Genomic DNA, 25,783 nt, shown 5'->3' with positions numbered 1-25,783 from the left:
TACTTTGAAAGAATGTTTGATGAATTAATCAATGAATCGATTTATATTCCTACGATTTAACCAGATCAATCTATCTGAGGCAAGTTTTTAATTGAATTGTTTCAAAATAAAATCAATTATATCGAAAATACCATCATTGTAGCACAGTAGTTTTTATTTTTTTTTATATTTTTTTACTACAAGGCAAAAATGACCAGCACATGAAACACATGCTATGATTCGTACATTCAGTTGAGAGAAGTTTTCTACCAGTGATCCTTCAGGGACCACTGTTCTCCAGCTCCATTGTCCAAATGGACAGTGACAAAAAAGGCAGTCTATTCACAGCACACAACACACACGTGATGGCAGCAACAATGATCATTCCAATACAATATATGAAAACGCTTTGAATTTTGCAAAGATGTGACCGTACAGTGTAGTAGAATGTTCTAATCATGTTCCGTTTTTATTATTTTGATGTGGGAAAAAAGAACAGTGGGGTGAACTTTATTAAACTAAAATGTGAATGGATTTGCCATTAATTGTTTGTTTGTACACATATTTATTGTACATTTGATTAACTTGCAAGAAATACAGGGAATCTGGAAAACTCCACCTGCACTGTTTAGGACCCAGGTATTTCTCTCTGAGTCACACTGGTTGAAGTTTTGGCAAAAGATGTCCTGGATCCATTTTAGGTCAGTGAGTCAGATCAAATCTGACCAGCAACCACAATTTATGATATAAATAGAAACATTGTTCAGATTAATAGTTACACCCCTAGTTGTAAAATAACAATAAATATGGACAATGTTGTGTTAAAACACTAAATGAGCTAGTAAGACTAATAGTTTGATGATTTTATATTATCAATTGGTTGTTAGATTTTTTGAGTATTTTTTGGTAAATCATTCCCTCAGAGAAGCATCAGTTTGTTATTCTTTTTTATTATAAAATGGTGTTTACGTTCAAATTACCTACAAATGTATTCATTAAACTGCACTCAAAGCATGCTTTCTCCCTACCATGCTTGATGGTGTTTGTCATTTTTATCAATTGTAGATATTTTATCTATTTATATCTGTTTTTTATTTTAAAAACCTTTGTGTTGGTCATTTATCTGGAGAGAAAAAACAACAACACAGAATGGTTGGACGTTTGGTCCATCCATAGTTGGAAATTTTCATATATTTTTGGCAATTGGAGTAAAACTAGACATTTCAGGTTTCCACTTATCTAGATTATTTAATAGGTACCGGTACTCCCTTATGCAAAAAGTAGTACACCTGATGCTTGAGTATTAGTACAGCAAGTATACTATAGACCACATACATGTAGTGTAGGAAGTATACTAACTGAATACTTCTTCAGACTAAAGTTTAAGGTTAAAATATAATGATAGCATATAAAAAGTAAATTTCAAATATACTGCCTCACTTTTAGTTTCATACTTGTAGTACACCTAAATAGACTACTTTTTTTGCAAAGGGACAGAGAGCAAAGTTACATTACTTGTGCTCAGTTCTCTGTTTGTTGGAGTGCGGGTCCGCCTGGGCCTCCCTAAATCTCAGTAACATGTCTGCTTGAGTGAGTCACAGGCCCAAAAAAAAAAAAAAAAAAAAAAAGCAAGGACCACACACAGAGCGCTGGAGATCAGTACTACAAGCACCTACAGTATATACACACTATAAATCACGCATACATTTAAAGCATACAATGGAAGACTCTTTTTCATTTGTTTTCTTTCTCTGAATTCCATTTCCCTCTTTGCTGTGCTCTTTACCGTCACCGCAGCTGTAAAATAGCAGTCAAATGATATGTTTAGGTTCAGGACTTGCGTCACAAACCTCTATACATACACTTCTATTGCATTTACATTACAAGTACCCAATTTAAAGTTTTCATATAAGGAAAAAGAAGAAGAAAAAGAAGAAATTTAACAAAAACAACAAATTAAGAGGCAGTGTTTTCCTTGGTGCGGAATGCAAAAATAAGTCAGTTTTTCACTATTCCAGATCTTCACAAAACAGTGCAAACACACCTTGTTAGTGTTGATTAAATTAAATTGATAATTGTGCATTTCAAGTATTACTTTAAAACCAAAATAGATTTAAGGATTTGTATGTAATATAAATATCATTTTGGATCCATCCAACCCCCCCCTCCAACTAAACTTTTTAATGTTGATTGCCATTTTTAGTGTTATGTAAGACTCTTCCAGGTCTAATAAATCCTCTTTTGCAGTTATTGTTGTTTCGGAATAGAAACAGTACACAATGTAATACTTGAGGCATTCATGACAACAAATGATAAAGAAATGTTCGTGTAGAATCCCAACCAGTTCACAATTGCAAACATTGCTAGTGTCCAGAAGGTGGCAGCAGATGTTTGCATCTTACAGCTTTTAGAAAGATGTATTTTCTAAAAAAAAAAAAAAAAGCATTCTCTTTAGCAGTCACTAAAAGCAAGTGCGCAACACGTCTTGGAGCTCTGGATTTGGTTCAGCTCCACGGGTCTGAGCGGTGCCTGGCGTTGTAGTTCTGCAGCTCAATCTGGTCTTTGATCTGATTGATCAGAATCTGAGACAGGAGTATGCCGACCAGCTGCAAAAGAACAAACCCCTGATTGCACCATTTAATCTCTACTTGTACAAGTTTTGACTTAAGTATTTGCTTTGCATGCTATCCTACCTGTGGTATAGCCAGTCCCAAAGCAATGCCTCCTATGATAAACAGGTTGCTGTGGATCCAGTTCACCAGTTTGTCTATGCAGCCATCAGTATAAACGTACTGTCCTGCTGTGATGTAGTCCAATTTTTGCATGCCCTCACCACACATGCTGTTGAATAACTCCTACATACAAAGCAATAGCTTAAAACTCTGAAAAACACACACAAAAGTCTAATTTGGAGCTAACCTTGACTTTGGTTATGATGCAACAGGAGAAAGGGACGGAGCAGCGCTCTCTGCTCGGATTTTTCTCGCTGCAGTTGAAATATATGTTTTGGGACCAGTCGGTGAAGGCCTCACCACCACAGCAGCGGAACTAAAAGACACAATCAATCAACTGATTTTTTTTAAAGTAAATATTAAGTTAAAGATTCTCATGACAGAAGAAGGTGGTCAACTACCTCTTTTTGGCCATAATCGATGAGGTTTTGCAGATCAACGTCATCTCTGTAGTGGATGATGGATTTGTTGATCACCTCTGTTACTTTACCTCTTGCCTAAAAATTGGAGACAGTTAGGCTCATTTGTTAAACAAAATAAAACCAAGTCAGTGTTTTTGCCCTCTTTAAAACCACTTTAGGCTTAATTTAACAAATTATTTTCATTTTTTTGAACAGGTTGCTTTTTAAAAACCAGAGTTTAAGGCTTTCAAGAAATGAAAGACTTTTTTTTTGTCAGAGGTATGAGTTTGCACACAGTTCTTCCTTTTTATTGAACATCCCATGAAACTTACTACTACAATTCAAAACCTATAATCTGTTGACTGACAATATTAAGTTACACACACTCAATTAAAAACAAAAATCAAAAAGATAAACTAATCACTTGTCTAAATTTTCAATAGCTGTAGTTGGAAACCATGTTTTTGCTAATAAATGAGCTGTTTCTTTTTTACAATCCTCTGATGAAGGTAAATTACCTTATCGGAAAAGATGAAGCCCATGATACCAGCAGTCAGTTGCAGAATGAAGATGACTGTCAGACTGATGCAAAACTAACAGAAGAGAGAACAATACGCCTCGAGTTAGGAGAAGAAGTGTTTAGAGTAGAATCAGCATCTGCACTGTGGCTTCTTCATAGAAGCCTTAAAGCAGAGAAGGGGTTAAAACTTCACTTTTTTGTGCTGTTATAGCTCTTTATTCTTTGCTTGAGCGGTTTATAAAGTAAAGAAGAAGATATTGGAGGCGTCCCCTTTTTTCTGCTTAATTTCAAGCCCCTCACCTGTGCGATCTTAGCCTCAAGCATGTCATGTGATTTGAAGGAGTTCAATTTTTTTCATTAAACTCCTAAACAAACACAGAAATAACAAGTTTCAATGTTTTTTTTAGCACTGTTATAGATACAAAAAAGATTACCGTCTGCAGGAGGCAGATGTTTTCCCGTAAGGAGCCCACACAGCCACAGAAGGTGACGATGAACATGAAGATTCCCACAACCATGAGCATGACAGCAGGGTCAACTGTCAGACATGCCAAAGCGGTCTCTGCAGCAGAACAGAACGTAGAGCTTTGAAAGCCGTTTAATAAAAACAAAAGCGATCCGTTACTGTTTTTCAAGACAGAAATTCATTTGGTTCCTCCTGAGTCATCCGATCAAGTACCTGCTTGCTTTATCAGGCGAGCATACACACCGATCCCCACCATCACAAAGGAAATTACCTGAGAAGAAGAGGGAAATAAAAAGTGGGATTGTTCACATTAAATACGATGAAGAATCATTTCTTATATGTTCCGTTTTGCTCAATTTACCACAACACTTCATCACAATGACGTGGAAGGCACAGAGAAGGAAATTATGAGTCACACATGCTGTACCTGCTTTAAAAAAAATCTAATTTAAACTCATTTTATCAACCCTCAACAGGAAATGAAATGAATGAGTAAGGCATCCATCATGATGGTAAAGTTATATAAAAAAGGAAAAAATTCCATTTGACCAACCTGGAAGTGATCTGCACTGTTCTAATAAAGCAAAATAGGCTCTTTCACAGGCTTGTCCTTTATACAGCCTCATAGAATAATAGTGAGGCTTCAGAAACACGCTTCCCACCCTGAATGAAAAGGATCCAGTTACCATTACAGCCTGTTGAGGTGGGAGAAACAGAACCAGCCTGGTCTATCATTCTGTAAAGGTTTCTGTTAACTTATTTAGTTCTGATTATATCAGAACAGGGATAATGCAGATGTGAAAAGAAGCAGTAGTTATATTGTCATAGGGTTTCGTAGACATATCCTAATGTGTAGCCTAAGGCAGAAGAAATAACTATACATTCCAAGCTGCAGAGCTTCAAGTTTTTACACAGCCTCGTCCTGTTAGAACACGGCAAAGAGTCTAAATAACTTTCATTTCTGTGGTAACATTTTCAAAAACAAACTTTGTTGAAGGCGATCAAATGCACCTTTGAAACTATTCCTAATCATTTGTTTAAACTACACATTTTTAAAAGAATTATTGCACGTGTACAAACAAAGTCTGTCTAAATTTAATCTGAGAAGAGATCAGCAAAGAAATCTCCTTGTTAAGGTCAGCTGACTCTGAAAACTAACTTTGCTGTGTTTACAGTTCTGACCCCTGATCATGTTAGACCTTAGTGATCAAATTTTGTGTGATGACCACTTCTTATCTGTTGGGTTATTTTATTTTTGCCTGTGCGGACATATCTTTGCATAAATGGAAGTTTCAGCACTCCCCCTTTCCTGGAATTTGGTCAACTCGAGTTAAAGAGCAACTAATCCAAACACAAAAATGCACACTTATCCCACTTATCTGACATGGTTGGAAGACTGAAAAATAACTGGGAAACCCATTTAGCAATTGAAGCCTTCATAAAAGCAAACTTTCAAATGTCAGTGCAACGTGTCTTCTCCTGAAACACAAATGTTTAACCATGGGAGAAAATAGTTGAATAGCTTACCCAGAATATAAAATTAAAAACAAAAAGCAGATACTTCACAACTGGACTGACAAACGTGAACTCCGCGTCGGATGTCGCTGCGTCTTTGCCATTTCCCATTGTGATCAAAAACACCTTATTTGTCCAAGTTTGCGCACAAAAAAACAAATCAAAACACCGAAAAAACGTGTTCCTCCTTCGTCAGTTCGGTGCTGACAGCATGATGAAAAGATGCTGCTTTGATCTGAGGGCTGTTTGTTGCATGCAGTCACGGCAAAGCGCCGTCTAGGCGTGTTTAAAACACGAGAGGGTGTTTTACGTTTTCTTGCCTTTCACTGAGCGCTCATCTGGAACAAACATCTTCATAGCTCGGCTCGAGTTGTGCTCGAGTAAAAGTTTGTTTTGCTAAGTAGAAGTTGACGTCAGACTATTTCTTTTAAATTAAATCCTATTTGTTTAAATCTTTAAAAAAATAATCATTACTTATAGGGAAGCCACGAAAAGAAGAACTTTTTCTTTAAATAATAAAACAAACAATTACTGGGTTAGTATAAAATGTGCATTATAATTGTCTAAAGATGATAATAAATCATAATTATTTGACTGTAAAACACTGTTGTGTACCCTTTTGTTGTTGTAATTAAGAGACGTTGTTGTAAAGCATTTTCTTAAAGTAACTATATTCCCCTTTGAAAGCTAAAATTAAGATTCAGATGAAAAATCATAATTAAAAAAAGATTTTAAAAAAAGCAGGGTGTGCTTTTGTTTTGAAGGAAATTGCAATGTCTCGATTTTTCACAACATCCGCTTAATCCGGAAGTGATTTTTTTAAGCGTTCCAAGAATTCCTTTTATGTTCCTCATTTTACATGTTTACCATCCACCGGTATGGCGTTGAGTTACAAAGGTTTGTGCGAGTGTTTTTGTTTTTTATTTTGGCCGCCAACATCGCATTTCAACACTAAATAATGCACATTTTAAAAGAAGAGGAGTCCAAAGCTAATGTTAGCTAACTAAACGAGCACCAGTGTGTTGTGTACAGATATTGCTTGTTAAGTTGTTTTCTATGCTTATCAACTTTTAGACAAAATACTTCTCATTTGCAGGCGCACGTCTTCCTCCTGCTTCTTTGCAGCTGCTTGTGCCTCCAGTGAGACTGATGTCTGCCTTAGCGTGGCAGGTAGCTCAGGAGCACAGTGTGCTTCAGTATGATAAACTGCTGGACTTCATCAACTTGGTCATGGAGATTGTTCCAGAGATTCTGAATCCCATTCAGAAAGCTCAACTCATCATGGGTTTGAGAGCAAGGGTAAGGAGTTACATTCAAGTTACTTGTGCTGTTGTGGTGATAGTGGCTAGTCTAGAGGATGATGACATCAAGCTCAACATAGTAGATAAGGTGTATTTGTAGATAGTGGAGATTAATGTTTTGGTGTCTATTACAGCTAGTTTTGGAGCTGTGTCACGTGGATGGTGTCACCAACCTAAAGACCATCCAGAACCACCTTGATAAAATCCACTCCTGCAGCTCTGAGCTGAGCTCCATTGATCAAATGGTGAGATTTTCAAAAACAGACGTTATCCTCTTTTCTTCACAAATTAAGCTTGCAACTAATGTCTTTTTTGTTTCTAATCCGACACATTAAATTGAAATGCTATCAATTAAAAAGAAAAGAAAACCAAATGTCTGAAATTATTTTCCTTATTTTCTAGGAAAGCAGTGAAATCCTAAGGAGTTCCTATAGAAACTTTGCCACTCTGGTGCAGAAAATCTTGAGTGTTCCATTTGAAAAGGAGACATTCTTTCATGTAAGTATGGATATCTATGAACTAAACAACTGAACTTTTACATTTCTTTGAAAAAGAATTTTTTTTATTGAATTTTAAAAACATTCTGCTTTGAACCTAAATATATTAGACCTTGTTTAAATGTTAATCTGTCTCAAACCATCTTTGGTTTGAAAACTGTTCTCCGATAAATTTTAAATAACAAAATGTAGATCAATAACAGTACAATTTTCTTTTATGTTTATAAAGTAACAGAAAATGTGTTTTTTGGCCTGGAAAAAAAACAAGTTCATAAACAGAAAAATAATTTGAGTATTTCAGGAATCCTCATTGCATTCTCCAGTGAAGTTTGATCAATTAAGCATTTTTTTTCTTACTCAAACCTTGAATAATGTATGTTCTAAACATGCCCATAGGAGGTTTTTCCTAAAAAGTATGGCTCTGCCTTCAACCAAGGGATCCAGCAGCTCGTGTCTGTGTTCTTGGTCAGACTGGAGCAACTGCTGCCTGTACCAGATCTTCACGAGGTACTCACTAATCTGTACATTTAAAGCATCACAGTGGTTTCATCTGTATGACAGATTTAGAGTTATGTGTTTAAAAATTATTGGCAAACATTTGTTGTCTGTAGGAAATGACAAATATACATTTTTGAGGCATAGTATTTGTGTGTTAAGAAGCTTAAATAAGCGATTTTAAGTTTGATTTGATAAATTGCTAAGATGCTCTATGTATCTTTTTTAATAGTAAATGTCAAATTGATACATTTTTTAGACCTGAGATTATGTTTCACTGACCTACCTGTGTTTAATGGTCCTTTAAGACATCAGCGTTGCTCACTGGTTCATCTACACCAGAAGAGTTTTCGCGCAGTCTGTCTGATCCTGTCGCGTTAAAGACCCTTCTGCTTCATTACAGAGAGCGGGGGACTCTCAGCTCAAGTCAGAACAAAAATTCTTTCTTTATGATTTTCATAAATTGGAGAACGTTTACATTTTTGTGCCAAAAACTAACTCAAGTTAGGACTTTTTTGTTGTTGTTTTACAGCTCTGACCAGCAACGAGGAAGACATCATTCTGCACACGTTGGCTCACCCACCTGAAGAAAGACTCCCAGTAAATCACATTGAAGGTGATGACGATAAATATGACAGCGATGCGAGGACGTTGGCTTTGGAGGACGTGGACGAAGACCTGGCTGAAAGCTTAGAGGACACCTCAGAAGACTGGGGTCCGAAAAGGGAGTCAGGTCAGTCACAGGTCAGAGTTTGTCTGGAGTTAATCTGTTCAGTCTTTCTCATTTGCCGTGCTTGATACTCTTTTCAGATCTTGTATCTCACTTGTACATCTGTTCCGAGTGTTCGTTTACACATTGTTGCATAAAAAAGATTCAAGAGCACATCCAAAAGGAGCATCAAAAAACAGGGATCAAACCCAGAAGGAAATCTTCAAAAACAGTGAGTTTGGGTGCAAAGATAAAAAAGAAAGACATAGAAAAGAGCTCAAAGAAAGAGAAGAAAGGCACAATGAAAAATAGCCCTGACAAGAAACTGAACTGTGAGCAGAATCAAGACAAGCCGGGAAATAGGAAATCCCAAAGAAGAAAAGAACCTACAGGGGTTGATAAAAGGTTTCTAAGCACACGGCCTGAGAACAAAAACTTTTCAGAAGAAGAGACCAGATGTCAGACCTGTGAGAAGGTCTTTGAACACCCTAATCAACTGAGGACCCATATGAGAATCCACAGCTTCCGATACCACTGCAGTCTGTGTGAGAAGGGCTTCACCAGCCAGTCGGGGTATTATCATCACCAAAGACTCCACAAAAAAGGACGAATATTTAAATGTGATCTGTGCAACAAGGGATTCCTGTGCAGCAATTCCCTAAACCAGCACAAACGGCTCCACGACGGCCCCACCAATTTGTGCAACGTATGCGGAAAACACTTTAGCAAAAACGGTTTTGTGAGGCACATGCAGATGCATAAAGGAGAGAGAAATTACCTGTGCACCACCTGCGGGAAGTCGTTTTTCTCCTCGGGGGAGCTGCTCTTGCACAATCGGTCTCACACAGGCGAGTTGCCCTATACCTGCATCCACTGTGGGAAAGGTTTCTCCTGCAAGGGTCACCTGACTGTGCACCTGCGCTCTCACACAGGGGAGCGGCCGTACGCCTGCTTGGAATGTCCTAAACGGTTTCTGACTGTCAACTGTCTAAAGAGGCATGCTCTCAGTCACACAGGAGTAAAACCTTTTAAATGTACTAAGTGTGAGAAAGAATTCTCTCAGCAAGGCAACCTAAAAAGGCATCTGGCAACTCATAAACCTGACAAGTAATTATTACTTTTTGATGAAACAAACCAATGTTGAATTTGTGTGAAGAATTTCCTTGTTTAAACTTTATTCTTATTAAAAAAAGGGAACCTTTTTGTATATTTCCATTTCTTCTCTTCATTAAATTGTGTCAGATTCAACATTTTCTATTTGTTCAGTAACAACAGCTGAATCAGATGAGATAAGAAGAAAAGTTGTGATACAATTAGTTCTTATTTAGCATTTGATCTAACATCAACTTACAAGATAGACGATCCTTGTATTCTTGTTTTGCATTACCCTAAAATGTTCAACATTTTCTCTTATAATACACTATTTTAACTTTATTTGGACTGTTAGCGTAGTCAAATCCAACTTTTGAAGTAGAAAAATTCACAATTACATAAAACAAATTCCATTATGAAAGATATTTTAAAATATTGTGCCCCATAATAAAAATAGAAACTTTTAGAGAGTTTGCATTCTTTTCAATCAGCCTTAAAAGATCGGATTTTATTTGCAAATAGTAATTTATATTTCTGAAAACCAAAAAATTGACTTTTTATTTTATTTTACTTTTGTTAAAAATAGCACAAACAACTAACTTTTAGTTGTGGGTATCGTATTCACTTATCCTAGGAGCTTCTAAATGTATGTTTTAATGAAATCTAAAATGAAAAAAAGTATTTTTTCTCTTTATTTAAAAAAAAAAACTGAAAATAGTTGCTTCATATTTCTGCACTTTGTCTGCTCTTGCTTTATACCTGACATTCATAGCTCGTGTAAAACGTTTTTATGAATCCAATGAGAAAACAATAAACAAAACTGTAGGAAATGCAATTTATTTGCAGTTTTTTAATAACATCATTCCTCAGATAAAAATGCAATGTTACAGGAATATACATCAGATATTAATTTAAAACTTGCTTTCAAGGGACCATACAGTCTAAATATACTTTTTCCTTTTTTATTTACTGGTAGCGTGCGTTATAAGCAAGACAGACTCTGTCACCAATGACAGACTGACAAGTTACAGATACAAACTGTACACGATATATTTACATATCAACTTTTTTTTTCCATTTAACTTTTTATTGAAAATAGGAGTAGAAAAAGTGATTGAATTAATATTCTGATTTATTTAATTTGTATTCTTTCCCTTTCTAAAATCTAAAATGAAAAAACAAAAATGAAAAAGAAATTCTACCTCTAGAAAAGAACGAGGAGAAGAAAAAGAAAAGGGTATGTCAATTGTGAGACCATGCTGTCCTCTCCGAGGAGACAAATGGTAACTAAGGAAACCAAATGATGTTGGGCCAGTGTCACTTAGCAACCTTAGAACCAATGAAATACGTCCTGCTAGAGGAGAGGGAGTGGCTTATGCTTAAGAACTCAGTTACAGAATGACCACCTGCCTCCAAAGCTACTGCAAGCACAATGACACACTTTAATTCATTATTTTGACCATAAATAGTGCTGTTATTAAATACTACAATAAATAGTAGCGTCACTACTAATATTACAAGAAATTGGTCTCTTTGTGAACGGCTTTTCTCCCAAAAAAACCCAAATAAAATATAGGACTAACAGACTTCTCCCTGACTTAAAAGAAATGAAAACAAACTGCTCAGTCCTGTCAAAGGCCCTTTTACACTTTTGCATGAGTAGTGACCGATGACGATGGACAGGATCATAAGACACTGATGAGTGGGCGTGAGTGGAGCCGCACAGCTCTGGCACTTTCCACAAGCCATGGTGGAACAAAGCATTCAAGAAACACTGCTGTGTACTGATCTCCTCAAGACAAGATGCAACTCACCAAAGAAAAGAATGCTTTTATCCATTAAAGCTGCATTTTTCCGTACATACACACAAGGCGAGCTTTCATTTTCTAACTCTTTGTGCTCTAAAAAAAAGTCAAATCACTTCAGGGTTGAGCAAAGCAAATACGTCAATTTTCTTTCAATCTAAAATATATTTCTCTGTTTAACTGAAAAAGAAAAGCACCTTTTCCAGACATGAGTATGAGCATCACTGTCTTTACATTCAAAGGATAATTTTGTAAAACTAATTATCATTTGAGGTGCATTGTGATATACAGAAATGGCTGTATGCAACAATAAGAGATAATGAGCAGGCAGGCAGAAACATTCATGGTTTTAATAAGAGCAGGCTTTTGAGACACCAGAATCACATCTTATCACTGCTGCCACACCCATCCTGTTCGAAACACTTCAGTAAAAATCGGCCATTATCACACGCAAAGGGTTTGGGATTGCTTTCTAAAAATAAAAACTGGTCTTCTGGATTTTTTACAATTTGGGGTTCATCAAGTTTGCATAACTCTAAAGAATTAAAGGCTAAACACAAGGTTTGTGAGGACACATCAAAACAGTCATCCTAAGTATTCATGTAAAGGTGCTGCTATGTGAGCTGCTACACAATTAATACATTTGACTTTTTCTGTTTATAGCTCTTTTATTTTAAAATATTTTTATCAGTCAAGCACCAATCTCTGATATGATGGCCCAACAGATAAAACAGGTCACGCTTCCTGTCCAAGAAAAATGCAGTAGGAGAGTAGTACAAACTAATATGACTCAATTTGTCCAGGTAATAAATATAATGTGCATATTGTGTGTTAATGCAAAAAACTCTCACAAACCCTCAAAGCATAATTCCTGTGATCATACACTGCTGAACAGAGAAAAATGCTGCCTTTGTCATGCAATTCAAGAACTTCTTTCTCTAAAACTCTTGTAAAAGCAGCAAACTAAGATTTTTTAGCTAAAACAAACTTATCTCTAACCATAACTTACATTGGAAGCCTTTTTAGTCGGTTTTTAAAACCTCACATAGCCTCTGAAATGGGATTTTTATTTAAATCTGCACCATACTGCCATTTAAATACATATTCTTTATGAATTGATAACTAAAATATAAGATACCTTCTTGATAAAATTGTATATACTAGTAATATATTCTGCAATTTCCTCTCTGTAATCGTTCAAAAGCTTTCATTGGACTTGAGAATGACAGTACAGACAAACCAAGAGGATTGTCTTAGTGTCCAGGGAACCAAACTTTCATTTAGATTCCCTCATCAACAGGCTAGGGTAATTCCTACTAGAAAAAAATAACAAAATATATATTTAAAATAGTCCTCTTAAAATATTTTGGTCATAATCACAACTTTGATTTACAAGAATTTATGATATGCTTCTCTGCAGCCCTGACAGATCCACATACGGAGGTTTAAATGGAAAAAATTACAAATCTACTAAAATCTGTAACTTAAACACACACTCCCTAAATGGCATGTGTTTAGAACTTTTATTAGTGTTTAAAATCTTATTGATATAAAGCAGCTTTTCTCCACAAAATCTCCTCACTTCATGTTTGTGGCGCCGTGTCACCTCGGCGGAAATGACCATCAGCTCTAGAAATTCCTCTGCAAGTGCTTTACAAGCTGAATCCAACACGCTTTTGCATATATGAAAACAAGTGTAAATGCTTTTAGATTTTTATCTTTAAAAATATAAGTTCATATTTAAACGGATGTAAAAAGAACTGGCCAGGTGCTATGAACTACGTCTTTGCTTCCTCGTCTGTATAAAAAGCAGATGAGCGGCTTTTTCCTACACATGATGTAGTTCAAGTCCTCCAAATCCATTTTGTAAGAAACATAAAAAAAACAACGAAACAAAGCTACACTGTTTGAATAACTAAAAACTAATAAAGATCCAGTCCTTTAGGAGGAATTTTTGGTTTGTTGCTGGGAAAATGTGTGTGTGTTTTTTATTTTTCAAAGGTGTGCAGTATTTTGCTGATGTCGGACTAGCTGAGAGACACAACTCTCAATGCTACAGTAGAAGGATGACCAGACGAGGACAGGCTGTTTGTAGGTTGATGAGTTTAAGACTTTTCTCCACAAAACATAAAAAAACACAAGCACAGACTTGTTCAACTCCATTTGCAGCGTGGATTCAAATTGTCCAGCAAATCACATTTCCTAATAAGCACAAATGATGGACAGATCTTTATTTTTAAAATCCAATCAGTAAATTAGCCTTTAGATTTTTACATTTTTCTTGAATGCAAAACTCCAAAAGCTAAAAAAGATAATTCCTAGGTCCTAAAGCCTGCTGAGGATATTCCATCGCTTTTTGGTTAAAAATACTCTCAATATAATGGAAATCCAAATTTTCCTAACTACATTTCCATCAAAGTGTCCAGCCCGTTCCTTATTCTAAACTGTGGTGATTAAATATTGTATGTTTATAGATATTTTTAATTTATATATTATAGAAAAATATACAATCAATGGCTAGTGGTGAGACAAAATGTCATCAGTTAAATAGGACCAATATTTTACATCTCTAAACCCATGCACATGAGACATTACTTTAACACAATTCAAAAGGTCAGATCTTAAATCAGCAAACTTCCAGCCACCCTCCTCCTCCTCAAATCCTCTTTTCAAACAGTTGTCCCTCGAGTCTTTACAAGACCACCAAACAGATTCAACAACAAGCCTCTGCTCTGTCCCACTTCACTTGAGGAACCCAAATAAATCTGGGCTGCATGGTGACCGCTTTCATTCGATGAAGCTGTATGAAGCAGCACAAGTGCGCACAAATACAACAGCAGTACCATGGAGGACTAAAGGGGGACGTGTTCTGATGGCTCCAGAGCCTCAGCTTGGTGCACGCTGATTAACAGGATCCATGCTGAATGCAACATCCTCGCAGGTCCTGCTAATTATCTGATCAGCTGTTACTGTCAGGATGAACAAAAAACATGCTCATCCTGTGTTTCAAATGGATTTAAAGTGGGTACGTGTATAGGTGTGAAGAAAGCTCAAAACGTTTTATATAGAGTGATGAAGACTACATAGAGGACCAGTAAGCACGGTATGCCATGACAATGGCTGCAGGGTTATCTGAGACTAGGAGGGAAAAAATGTCCAAAAAGTACAGAATATAAATCCAGATCCTCAACTTTGCAGCAAAAACATAGCTTTAATTTCCAATAACTGTATCAAAAACAAGTGGGTTTTCATGACACCTTACTCTAGTTTCAATCGCTGTGCATCTGTCCTTTAAAGGTTAAATAAAATCAGATATGTCTGGGCCCAGAAAACACAAGATATGCAAAATCCCCTCTGCTTCTTTAAATTCAAACATGTATCTCGCGATACCGACTTCAGTCAGTCTATGTACAATAAATAGAAAAAGCTACTCTGTAATAATGTGATATGATATTCAACCTTATTGGAAAGCTGACTGAAAGTGGGAACCTCATGCATCACTGATGGTACACAGATAAACTCGTTAAAAACCAAGAATAAGAAGAAAAAGATGCAGTCAAAAAAGTGTTGAGACAGGAAAAACAAACCTCTCAGGTCGCCATACAATGATCCACAAGCAAAACGCTGGTTTCAGATCATTGTCTCAATAAACGTTTTTGACCAACACCCCGCCCTGCCATGGGAAAGAGAATAAAATACAATTTTACTATACTGCACTGTAACGTACTGTACCTGATTTCAAGTATGTCAGGTGTGGAAACCACTGAGTTCACTTATAAATGTAACAAACAAACAAACAAAAGAAACCTTCATGATGCGGATCTTGTTAGACATTTTTCACAAGTGTGTTTACTTCGGGAACCGTGTACACAGTCATAGTTATTGCATTGTTTTTGCATATCTTGTGGGTTGCAGGAGTACACCCACTTTAAGCATCGTACTGCAACACAACACTTCATAGTTCATGCTGACCCACAAAGCACAGAAAAGCAGCAGCGCTGCTCCACGGCACACAGGGGGCGTCTGTGAGTCTCACTAACCCATCAGAGATTTGATTTACACACAGTGAGCCTGGTGTGGATCTTTTACAATGCAGGAAATTTCTTTGTTTTTGTCTATGAACACTATCCTAGAAAACAGAGGATAACTATATGACAATTAAAAAAATGATTTTAAGAATTAAAGTCTTTTTCTGTTGTTGGAAACTTTGCTTTTGTTCAAGAATCGAGTCATTCATGATTTTTGATCTAATCCAGAGATTAACATTCAACTGGAGCTACATTATGGGGTAAAATGCAGCAGCTTGGACACAAAAACTACATTTCAAATGTCTGTTATATTAATCTTTAGAAACTCAGTCTTTTTTATTGACCAAAAACAATCACAGTTCATTGATAAGAGCAGGGTCCTTTTGTCTTTCAACACTGATTGGTAATAGAAAGTAGATTAGGAAGACAAAAACTCATACTTTTGCTTTTCAACATTTTAAAATGCCTCAAAGAAATACTAAAAATGTCTTTGAAAATGTCAAACATCCTAATTTGGTGACTTTTACTTTTAAAGGGTCATAATAGGAATTTCACCTCAAAACAAGTTCTGCCACATAAACCAAACATCAATATTTAGATTGCATAAAAATGACAGAAGTCTGGCACAGGATGCAGTGTATGGCAGTGTGTTTATGCATACTCATTCCTGCCACTAATCTGCTCCGGTTTACACGTGTCAACTAAAAAAAACAGAGAGACATGAATTGGGAAAGATGCTCTAATGATCGAAATGATTTTTCTTGAAAGGAAAAAAAGAGAGTTTAAATGCCTAAAAAATACATATTTTTAAACATTTCTCCTGATTGAAGCTGATGTTTCACACAGCAACCGATCTTTATTTTTCCAAACTACCTATCATTTTTAGAGGGCATTAAGGCTTTTAACAATTTTACATTATTTTCAAAAAGATAAAGAACATCACTACGGCTAAGAGAGGGATTCAAAAAAATATTCTGTCCTTTGTGATGTTTTTGCAAACACACCTGACTGTCAATTAATTTAAGGTGAATCAAATTATGACTGAATAGCAAAAACATATAATAAAAACGATGATAAATCTGAGCCAGACATCTACAGCTTATTCAAGCTGCAGAAAAAAAAGTCTTTTTGGATACTTTTTCACTGGATATTTTGCAGTTTAGGCAAAAAAACATGATATTTTCTACAATAATTTTACTCCTACCAGATTTACAAATAAATGAAATGACACAGAGAGTTATTCTCTTTCTAATGGTACTCCTAAATTAAATTGTTTATTTTAATCTAATAGACAAATGTGTGTAATTCAGATGTCTTACAGTACCCCTACACAAGCCCTAATAATTTTTTTTGGGTGGTTACCTTCCATTAAAAAAGTATAATATATGATATGGGTGTTACAGCTGAGCAAATTAGGACATAAAGCCCCAGTGCTTTGACAAAAGGGTTGTTATGGCAGTATGAAGTTTGGTGCTTCTGTCATTCAGAGCAACCATCCATCAGAAAAAGCAGCAATTGCCAAAAGGCCTCTAACCTTATGACCTCCCTAAAGACCTTACGCCAAACGTCTAAATGGGACAGTAAAGAAAAAGTTACCCGATGGCTAGTGTTCAAAGACAGAGCGACTCTCACTCTGCAGCTTGGCTGAAAAGTAAAAGTGGAAGCATGCCTGTCCATGGTAACCCTGTGTTATGGAGGCCCATTAATACGCACAAAGACAGCTCCGCTCCCACGCACCCTACACAACGACGTACTTTTTTAAAAATGCTACCTTAAATGACTGTCTAGGCTTAAAATCGGCTTTTTAGAATACACAAACACGCACACATTCTCACATTTTTTTTCTCTTCTGGGAAAAATAAATAAATAAATAGATACAATCTGTAAAAGGTGCATACTGATAGAGAGGAGACCCCTCTCTCCTATAGTTACACATCTCCCACACTCGTGCACACTAACATCCTGTACTAAAATGCAGACATACACCCGCACACAGAAATATAGTTTATAGACTTGCACGCAGACACTACGCCCTGCTTCTGTACTTTAAACCTCTTAAATTCTCCTAAAAAATAAACCAAGCAAAAATACATTTATAAGACCAGCACCCCAATTTTGCAAACGACTCAAAGATAAATTAAAACACTGATGTTCATGAGTATTAAAAAAGAAAAAATCATGGCTAATCAGTTTTGCACATAATAAAAAGGTTAAATACATAGTGGGCTTGGTCTGCACATGGAGTGTGTGGCAGCAAATCCAGAAGGATTCCTAACTGAGAGGAAGAGGCAGGTCTTGGAGCAGGAAGTACGGTTGATTGATGGCAGATCCAGTATAGACCCCCCCCACTTGCCTGGAGTGTTTTTATAAACAGTCACTTCCCTCCTTTTCTTCCACCCCGCCATCTAAGTCCTGCTTGACAAAGACACGCCTCCCAAAGCGCAGAGAAAGAAAAAAACTACAGAAATGGTAAAATAGGCAAAGATGATAGAAAAAGTATCGAGGAAAGGTAGTGAGGGGTGATGAGGTATCAGGCAGAGAAGGGGGCTCACTGTTTCCAATTATCCACCAAAATGCTCCTCTCATTTCCCGTTTGGGGCAGCAAGAAGGTGGGACCAAACGGGGGAATGCGGTGGAGGGTTTGAGGCCAGATTAAAGTACCGTGACAGACGAGGTGAATTTCTCTCTTGCTTGCAAAAAGAAGAGCTGGCACACATCCAGTAGAGCGGAGTATCTTTCTCTTCTTGTGGCCCCTTCTAGCAGCCCTGTGGGACCATCCCTCAAATACTTTCCCCCCCGGTGACTGGGGCGATGCACACCTTAATCCCATTTTTGGGTTGGCAGGGTTGTGCTCCAAGGTTCTGTAGCTTTGGAAGAGGAGGAGAAATGAGACTTCAAACAGGGGTTTCCCAGCCCCTGTTGTACTCAATACAGCGCTTTGTTATTGGCTAAACAAAGAATGAGGAGGTGACCTTTGACCCAGAGCGGGCGTGGTCAGATTGTGATCCTTGATTGATCCCTCAACACGCAGGTCTGCTGTCCCCTAGCTGGCGTCAAGGCGGCCAGACAAACAACAGTGACACACCACCACAGTAAGCATAGGACATGAACACATTAACATACTGGGTCATTTTCAGAAAATCCATAAAAGGATTTCCTGCCGTCTTTGTCTTCTCTTTCTTTCATTTTGTCCTGTTTTTTCTCTTTTTTGCTTCTCCCTACTTTTTCTGCTTTTCATACTTTGAGGACATGATAAAACTGTGAGGCACTTCAGAGCCACACTCAGACACGTGTGGAGAACACACACAAACACACACAGATAGAGAAAGTCACACTCACACTCCCATACGCTCAGATAATATATAGTCTCATATAATTTACTACAAATATTCACATACATACTAGCTCAGAAACCAACAAGTCATGTGTTCAAGGTTGCATCACTGGTCGCCTTTGTCCAGAGCGACAATGTGTGAGTGCGCAGGGACAAACACAACCAGCTGCAGCACTGCTGCCGAACAGCACTGGCGCCGTCGCTCTCTGATGATGTCAGAGGGGCCATTTGCCCAATGAACTCTCTCAACCCCTACAAACTCGTTACACATTCCATATCCTCGTCCTCCAAAAGCCCACTGTCCCTCTGTCGCGCTCCTGCAATGACAGCAGAATTTCTATGGTGCTTTTCCCTCCGCGTCACCTCTTCCTCCTCCTCTTCTTGGCCTCTTTCCGTGGCTAGCAACTCCTGCCGCTCCTCTATAGAGGACGGCCCATGTATGGAGATTCTGTTTCCTGCAGCTTCTGCCCCATCTTCGCTAGAGGTCAAGCCAGCCACTCGGTCCCTTTGTGTTGATGCTGCTGTTGTGTGGAAGGGATGAAGGCTGCCGTTTGGACTGTGCTGAGAGGTGGAAGAGGTGCTGGGTGAGGGGTTTGAGGCATTCTTGCCATTGAGAATGTTGTTGGCAGCCTGTTCCATTTCCTCTATTGTCATGTCGCAGGCATCAGCCAACTCGACTTTGGTTGCCTCAATGAACGAAGGATCCTGGGCGAAATGGCCCAAACCTTCTGATATCAGGACCTTAACAGTCAGAAGAAAAATGAACATGAAACAGTGAAAATAGTTTTCTCTAGAAACTACACACTTGCAGTAACGACTAAGACTCACCGCTTCTACCAGACTGCCCGCGCTCCCATGAGACAGCGAAGTGGAGTCCTTCCCCAAAAGTGAGGGTACGGTGAGCGACACTGGCCGTGGAGCTCTTTGACTGGACGCTGACACGCTGGGGCTGGGGCTGGGTACCCGGCTGTTCCCGTTACTGTCGCTGTACCTGAGAGCAAAGTATTTCACAATAACACCAAACTGTCTTCATTTAAACCACTATTTAAAGGTACTCATACTCACCAGGGCCCACAGCTGACAGAAGGCAAGCTGGTATTGAGCTTTTCATGAGAGTTGGAGCCCTCTAGCCTCAAAGAGGGAACTCCCTGATAGGAGGCATCACTGCAGTGGGCTTAAAAGCAAACACGACATTACAAACAGATCAACACTATGATACTTATTAGGATAATTTTGTCTTTTTTCTTTCAACTTATCTGAAAAGCAACTTTTTTGCGGAGAATTGGATTTACCTGCAGGACTGGCTGGAGGCGTTGAGCACAGCCGGCTAAACAGGTTGGGTGAGTGACTCCTTCTCAGCTGAGGACTCAACCCGGCCACTGCTAGAGCCTAAATGAGAAGAAAACGTTAAAAAGTTGTTGTTAAAGTAAATGTAAAAACATGTTCACATGCATTCGAATGTGCATTCAAGCTGCTACTTCCAGTAAAAAGTCTGGATAAACGCGTATATTTGTAGGTTTTATTTGTAGGGCTCCTGCGTTCAAACTCTTGTGATCAAGCTTAGCTACGCACATTTTGAAGACAAAACATGGGGCCACTGAACACACATTGAAAGTTAAACATGGTTGAACTTTGACCAATCAGGGACTCGGATTTGGTAATGATGTATGGATGATGTCCCCTTTAATTAACACAAGCCCCAGCTGTTTGAAAATTGATCATGGAGGAGAAATTAATAATAGCGGTTTATATGACAGCAAGTCTTTCATAAATCCGAATAGAAAATTTGTGAGGTTTGCACAGCTTCGATATTTCACACCAAGCCTCTCCCAACTGTAGGTGTTGGACCAGCGCTAGTAAACAGTAGAAAAAGAAATAGAAGAAGAAGAAGCCCCTCCCTGCTTGTCCAGAACAACATGGGCGTGTGTTCCCCCCGTTTGAACGTAGCACAAGAGTTCAAGAGGTTAAATTGTAGTTTCAATACAATGTGAATTTTTTTTTTTCTTTACTACCTGGTGATGTACAAGATGTAAAGGTGCAGACGTCTTCTGAGAGACTTCTGGCCTTGGTTGTCTCCGGAGACACTCCAGGTGGAAGGACGATCTCCGTCCTGACACGCAGAACAAAAGTGTAAACAACTAGAGAACTAAACAAGAAAGGAACGACTGTTGACGTGTGTCTTCTCACCCAGAGAGGTTGGACAGAGGAAGACTCTTCGTGGAGACTGCCACCCTCCACTTCCTCTTCTTCCTTCTACTTCTTCTGCTTCCTCCATGGGAGTTAGCTGCCTGCATGTGTCATCATGATACACCAACCTTAAAAAGTGCACACAAATCCACAAAACAAATTCAAACAAACCTTGCAAGGGTTTAAAACTTTGAGATGAAAACAAAACTGTGTTGTTGTTCTTTTTTTTTTGTTAAATTTATTTTCAGCAGTACATGTCAGACGAAAGCGAGTGATCATCTTCGTGGTACTCTCTGTCGTCACCATAGCTCTCATCATACGTCTCCTCTGTTGACCCCTCCCCTCTCCGGATGATTGGCAGATGACTGTCACTGGAGTCGGAGCTACAAACAAACACGCATACAACCAGACAAGCAAGCAGACAAACAAAAAAAAACACACAATTATCACAAAAAAACAAACCACAGATGGCAGTACGATTAGACAAACAGATGCAGACACAGATAAAAAGCAGCTGATTAGCTATACAACGTCAGCAAGGAGCTGAGGAGGAAGAGACAGAAATCCACAGAGATTTAACCAAAGCATGTATGAACCAGAAAGAGGAGCTGAAGCAAAGGTCTTAGGAGAAGCAGTTGGAGGCTTGCAGCTGTTTTGTTGAAGCAAAATGGTGAATAGTATTTTAGGCAACATTTGGAACATGAGAAATGACGCAAGACTGAAGTTAAGACATCTTTAAAACCGAAAAAAGACACAAAAAAGGCAAACTTTTTGAACGAGGCTTTCTATAACCCAGTGGCTTCACGGTAACTTTAACTTTATTAAAAACTCTTGCCAGAATGTATGTATTTTTAGCAGGAAAAATTGTCTTAACGTTGGTAAAGACTAAATAAACAAATACCAGAGAATCCAGGGCTATTAGATTGGTTGATCTGGTTTATCAAACCTATTTTAAAAATCAAAATCTGCCATTCTGCATCTCAAAGATGTCTTTTTATCAGTTACATCAATTTCATATTCCACACAAGCTTCAAGGAACCGTTCTGACATTTGAATTTCGGTCTTTAGTTCTTCACCAGGCTGTTTAATCCATTCAAACACGTTTCTTAAATAATCCTTTATTTATAAATTATTATACTATTTTTTAAAGTTTTTTTTTTTAAGGAGAATCATCAAATATAGAACTAATATTGCATGTGATCCAGTAATCGCAAACTGTAAAAACAGCGTGGTAAGGAAAAGAAAAACAAAATGTCTAAATGCCATTTTGTCCCTTTTTTTTATCAGCGATATAGAGCTTTACAGCAAATTCTGGGTTAGAGCAGATCTTCAATCTATTTCAGTTCCACGAATCTGAGTTTACTCAAATCGAAAACATCAGAAAGCTGATACTTTCTCATACGGCTTAAAAACACCTAATTTCATTTGTGGTCTGCAGCTTCACAGCACAAAAAACATGTACACAACATAATTAAACAACATGGAAACATTTGTATTTTACCATTCGTTCAAAAACTCATAGTTGTTCAAAACAAATGAGCTAGTTAATAAAAAAATCTGTATTTAAAGTAGATTAGTTCATGAAATTTTGAAAAAATTTGAGTCGTGGAATTCAAACTGTCAGTTGAGACAAATATAAAGCAATAACTCAAAAGCACATAAGTAGCTTTTACAAAAATATAGACTGATCTCATTGTATTGTAACATTTTGAACTAATGAATAACTTTATTTTTTTAATGGTCTAAAAACAAGATGAGTATCAGCTTTCAGATGTTTGCATAGATGAAGAAAAAGGAGCTAAAACAGAGTCTAACCCAGACCTGCCACAGTGTGCAATAATAGAGCAGCAACACAAGGTAGATAGGAGAGGTTTGGCCATGTGACACCAAACAGTCTATCTGCAGCTTAGCTGGCTAATCTTTAAAGTAGCAGCACTTTTACTATAGCAACTAAAGCATTTTGTGCATAGCAACAAATGCCACTGTTGTGCCATGACAGCTATGCTCTTTTCCATACTGCATCATCATTTTATGCGCACTCAAAACAGACAAACATTCATTCTCTTTCTCTGTCCCCTGGCAACATACCGCATGAGGGTGTCATAAAACATCCTGCATGCCAACAGAAATAGAAGACAAGGAGAAAAAGCAGGTAAATAAAGAGGCGGTGAAAGAAATAGTTTGTTGACTGTGAAAACTTTTCTTTACAGTCAGGGATAGAGAAAAAAGTTATTGTAAAAGGTTTTATATGAAGGAAAATCTTTACGTGGTCTACGGAGACTTGCGCTCACCTTTTTGGAGGGAAGCACCATGCGGACCTTGGCAGCAGGATGGGTGTCAGTGGCTGCCCAGTGTGTCCATCTACAGTGCTTATAGAAGGGCTCGGAAATCGACTGACACCCTGGTTGGCCACGCCAGTCACGCTGGTGTTGTTGGCGTTGTTGATGTTGGCGTTGGAGCCTGATGATGAGTAGGAGGAAGGGGTAAAGGTGGTTGAGTCCATAAGTTTCTCGTGGGATGGGCTTTCGCCTTCGCAAGGGGAGCCTTTCTGGCTGATATGCAAAGGACGCTGGGTGGTAAAGGACTGTGGGAAGGAGCTGCGGCCATCGCTTTGGTTGTAGTAGTTGACATGGTTGCCAAACAAGCCACCAGAACGCTGTGTGAGTAAAGAAAAACAGATGAATAAAGAAAAAAACAAAAGCATAAATGCAACATTAACATTTACTGCTTGCAGCAATCCAGCCTTATATCAGCCATGATGACAATGGAACGCAAGAGTTTAGCCATTTAACAGATGAATACCTGCAATGTGCTATGAATAAACATCAGAATTTATATATATAAACATAAAACAATTTGAAAATACAAAAAAAATATTAAAGACCCACTCTGATCCTTTTTTGATCTATTGTAAAAGCGTTTCCAGTTGTTTTTTCATTATAATAATGCAATTTTTAGCCAAAAACGGTAAAAATCTGTGTCCTTCTTGTTCTCTAGGACATATTTTCTGCAGAGCAGCAGTAGTTCATTAGAAATTCACCTCTGATTTGTGGGCGGAACAGTTGGCGCAGAGCAACCCTGTCCCCCCTCCCTTCCCCGTTGCTAAGAGTTTTCTTCTTACATGATCTCCTGCTATCTTACAGCCCCCCCACACCCCCAACCCAACATTACCGTTGCACCGAACATGGCGAGCAATTTTAGAGCTATCCAGTAGTTTAGTTTTGAGCCAGAAGCCAGATTGGATCAAGAAAAAAAAGATGTACATGGATCTATTCGCTTTTAAGTGGGTGCGGTGCATGAGAATGGAGCAAGCCAGGGAGCTTGTGGCCCCATAGGGATATTTTCCATGTCACAAATAAGCTATTTTCAAATGCCATGCTCTTTAGTCACAATGATTTGAAAAAGAAATACACAGAAATGCAATTTTAAGCTTAATTTTTTTTCAAATATATGTCTTATATCATCAAAGAAATGCCACAAGAACATGCTAAAAACACCCAAAATATTCATTAGAGCAGGTCTTTAAATTATGGTATTTATATTTTTTATTGTATTTGTCTTACATGTTAGAATGAAATAAAATAAAACAGAAATTGCTAAAAAGAAATTTACATTGAAACAACGCATTAAAGAAGGCAAAGGAAAGTTGCAGAGGAACTAAAGGTGTTAATACTTACAGTGACAGTGGTCTGTTATTTGCCAAAATGTATATAGAAAATTTTTTTAGACTCATTTTGCGCGTTTTTTTCCCCCTTAGAAAACTTTCATTAAACTGCAGCATCAGTGTTCAGCGTTAATGTGCAGCAAAGCCTTGTGGTCAAACATGCAGCTTTTGCAAGATGTCCTCTCCGGGCTCTGACCACATGCAAGCATGGTAATGCATGTGGTGAAGCTTCAAGCTGGCGCTGATCATGTCTGGGTCTCTCTCTGTGAGAGTGCGTGAGGGTGTATGCATCCAACCTTTACCCTGAAGATATCATCCTCAGATGCTGCTGACACAGGTTCCTTCATCCCTTTATCCATTTCCTCCTCCACATTCAGGTCTCCCGAGATGGCCCTTCTAATCTCTGGACCAATGTCATGCAATGTCCGCAGGCCTGCCTGCATGCACAAAAACACACCACCAGAAGTTCCTTTCTTTTTCTTGTTCATTTCTTATAGAAAAAATGTCAACTTGTAATTTTATTAAACACTACCTTTGTTTTCTTATTGTCTTGATAACTTAAATAGCATAATTAAACATGTAAAATACAATGTAAATGCAATTCTGCATGTACCTGCAGAGAGAGTGCAGTTTTGGGGGGCACCTTGCCCACCAGCCCCTGTTCTTTCCTCTTCTTAAACTTGCGGAAATACTCTTGGATGAGGAAAGTAGCATAGAACTTCCCGACTGTAACCTCATCATCTGGAAGCAACACAGTGACCATTATTCACTTAGTGGACGGGTATTTTTAGAAGTTCTGTAAAAGATGTACTATTTTTCAAGTAAGATTTTGACCAGCCTTAACTGTCTTGAAAAATACACCTACCACCAGCAGGGGGCACTACTTGATCCAGGAGTTTCATGCTTGTTCTTTTCCAGATCTTTTTTACAATTGCCCTCAGTTCCTCATTAGCTTGCTCCAAGTTTCCTGCATATACAAAACAAAACATATATATTGTAGTCTTGCATGTCATGAGTTTGCGTGTCATCTTTGATCTATTTTAAAAAGCGTTCCCAGT

General features: G+C 37.9%; 3 protein-coding genes across 7 annotated transcripts in view; 1 reads left to right on the top strand and 2 right to left on the bottom strand.

Moving 5' to 3' along the window:
- Window positions 1-135: 135 nt before the first annotated feature.
- tspan33 (tetraspanin 33) lies at window positions 136-5,986 on the bottom strand. The gene is made up of 8 exons (XM_004083034.4): window positions 5,626-5,986; window positions 4,312-4,369; window positions 4,067-4,194; window positions 3,631-3,705; window positions 3,113-3,208; window positions 2,899-3,027; window positions 2,673-2,834; window positions 136-2,585 (listed from the first exon to the last, which is right to left on the bottom strand). Exons 1-8 carry the CDS (start codon window positions 5,722-5,724, stop codon window positions 2,484-2,486), a joined length of 849 nt encoding a protein of 282 aa, XP_004083082.1. The 5' UTR covers window positions 5,725-5,986; the 3' UTR covers window positions 136-2,483.
- A 414-nt stretch (window positions 5,987-6,400) lies between these two features.
- On the top strand, window positions 6,401-9,830 carry LOC101173757 (zinc finger protein 883). The gene is made up of 8 exons (XM_004083155.4): window positions 6,401-6,510; window positions 6,710-6,912; window positions 7,049-7,159; window positions 7,317-7,412; window positions 7,808-7,918; window positions 8,215-8,332; window positions 8,439-8,639; window positions 8,717-9,830. The coding sequence occupies exons 1-8, from the start codon at window positions 6,492-6,494 to the stop codon at window positions 9,724-9,726; spliced, it is 1,869 nt and encodes a 622-aa protein (XP_004083203.1). The 5' UTR covers window positions 6,401-6,491; the 3' UTR covers window positions 9,727-9,830.
- Window positions 9,831-10,528: 698 nt separating this feature from the next.
- The window catches only part of LOC101173517 (voltage-dependent L-type calcium channel subunit alpha-1C), a 197,723-nt gene continuing 182,468 nt past the window's right edge, over window positions 10,529-25,783 (bottom strand). For 4 of the 5 annotated variants that reach the window (XM_020714255.2, XM_020714256.2, XM_023952672.1 and 1 more), the window contains 12 exons: window positions 25,591-25,692; window positions 25,339-25,466; window positions 25,022-25,162; window positions 23,353-23,717; window positions 23,150-23,173; window positions 21,316-21,444; window positions 21,062-21,189; window positions 20,887-20,984; window positions 20,167-20,263; window positions 19,940-20,048; window positions 19,703-19,865; window positions 10,529-19,615 (listed from right to left, as the gene is read on the bottom strand). In XM_020714255.2, the coding sequence (XP_020569914.2) occupies window positions 19,127-19,615; window positions 19,703-19,865; window positions 19,940-20,048; window positions 20,167-20,263; window positions 20,887-20,984; window positions 21,062-21,189; window positions 21,316-21,444; window positions 23,150-23,173; window positions 23,353-23,717; window positions 25,022-25,162; window positions 25,339-25,466; window positions 25,591-25,692 (1,973 nt within the window). In that variant the 3' untranslated portion in view covers window positions 10,529-19,126. The remainder of the gene's footprint in view (window positions 19,616-19,702; window positions 19,866-19,939; window positions 20,049-20,166; window positions 20,264-20,886; window positions 20,985-21,061; window positions 21,190-21,315; window positions 21,445-23,149; window positions 23,174-23,352; window positions 23,718-25,021; window positions 25,163-25,338; window positions 25,467-25,590; window positions 25,693-25,783) is intronic. The other variant, XM_023952670.1, reaches the window with a different exon arrangement.

Source organism: Oryzias latipes, chromosome 23, assembly GCF_002234675.1.
Source record: "Oryzias latipes chromosome 23, ASM223467v1".
Taxonomy (NCBI): Eukaryota; Metazoa; Chordata; class Actinopteri; order Beloniformes; family Adrianichthyidae; genus Oryzias; species Oryzias latipes.
Note: the sequence above shows the minus strand (reverse complement) of the source record. Positions and strands in the feature narration are given on the sequence as shown.

Coding starts and splice junctions, on each gene's coding strand:
- tspan33 (XM_004083034.4), bottom strand. CDS start 5,724: ATGGGAAATGGCAAAGACGCAGCGACATCCGACGCGGAGTTCACGTTT. Junction 4,195..4,311: donor TCGCCTGATAAAGCAAGCAG/GTACTTGATCGG, acceptor GTTCTGCTGCAG/AGACCGCTTTGGCATGTCTG. Junction 3,706..4,066: donor ACATCTGCCTCCTGCAGACG/GTAATCTTTTTT, acceptor CTCTTCTGTTAG/TTTTGCATCAGTCTGACAGT.
- LOC101173757 (XM_004083155.4), top strand. Junction 7,160..7,316: donor TGAGCTCCATTGATCAAATG/GTGAGATTTTCA, acceptor CTTATTTTCTAG/GAAAGCAGTGAAATCCTAAG. Junction 8,640..8,716: donor GGGTCCGAAAAGGGAGTCAG/GTCAGTCACAGG, acceptor TACTCTTTTCAG/ATCTTGTATCTCACTTGTAC.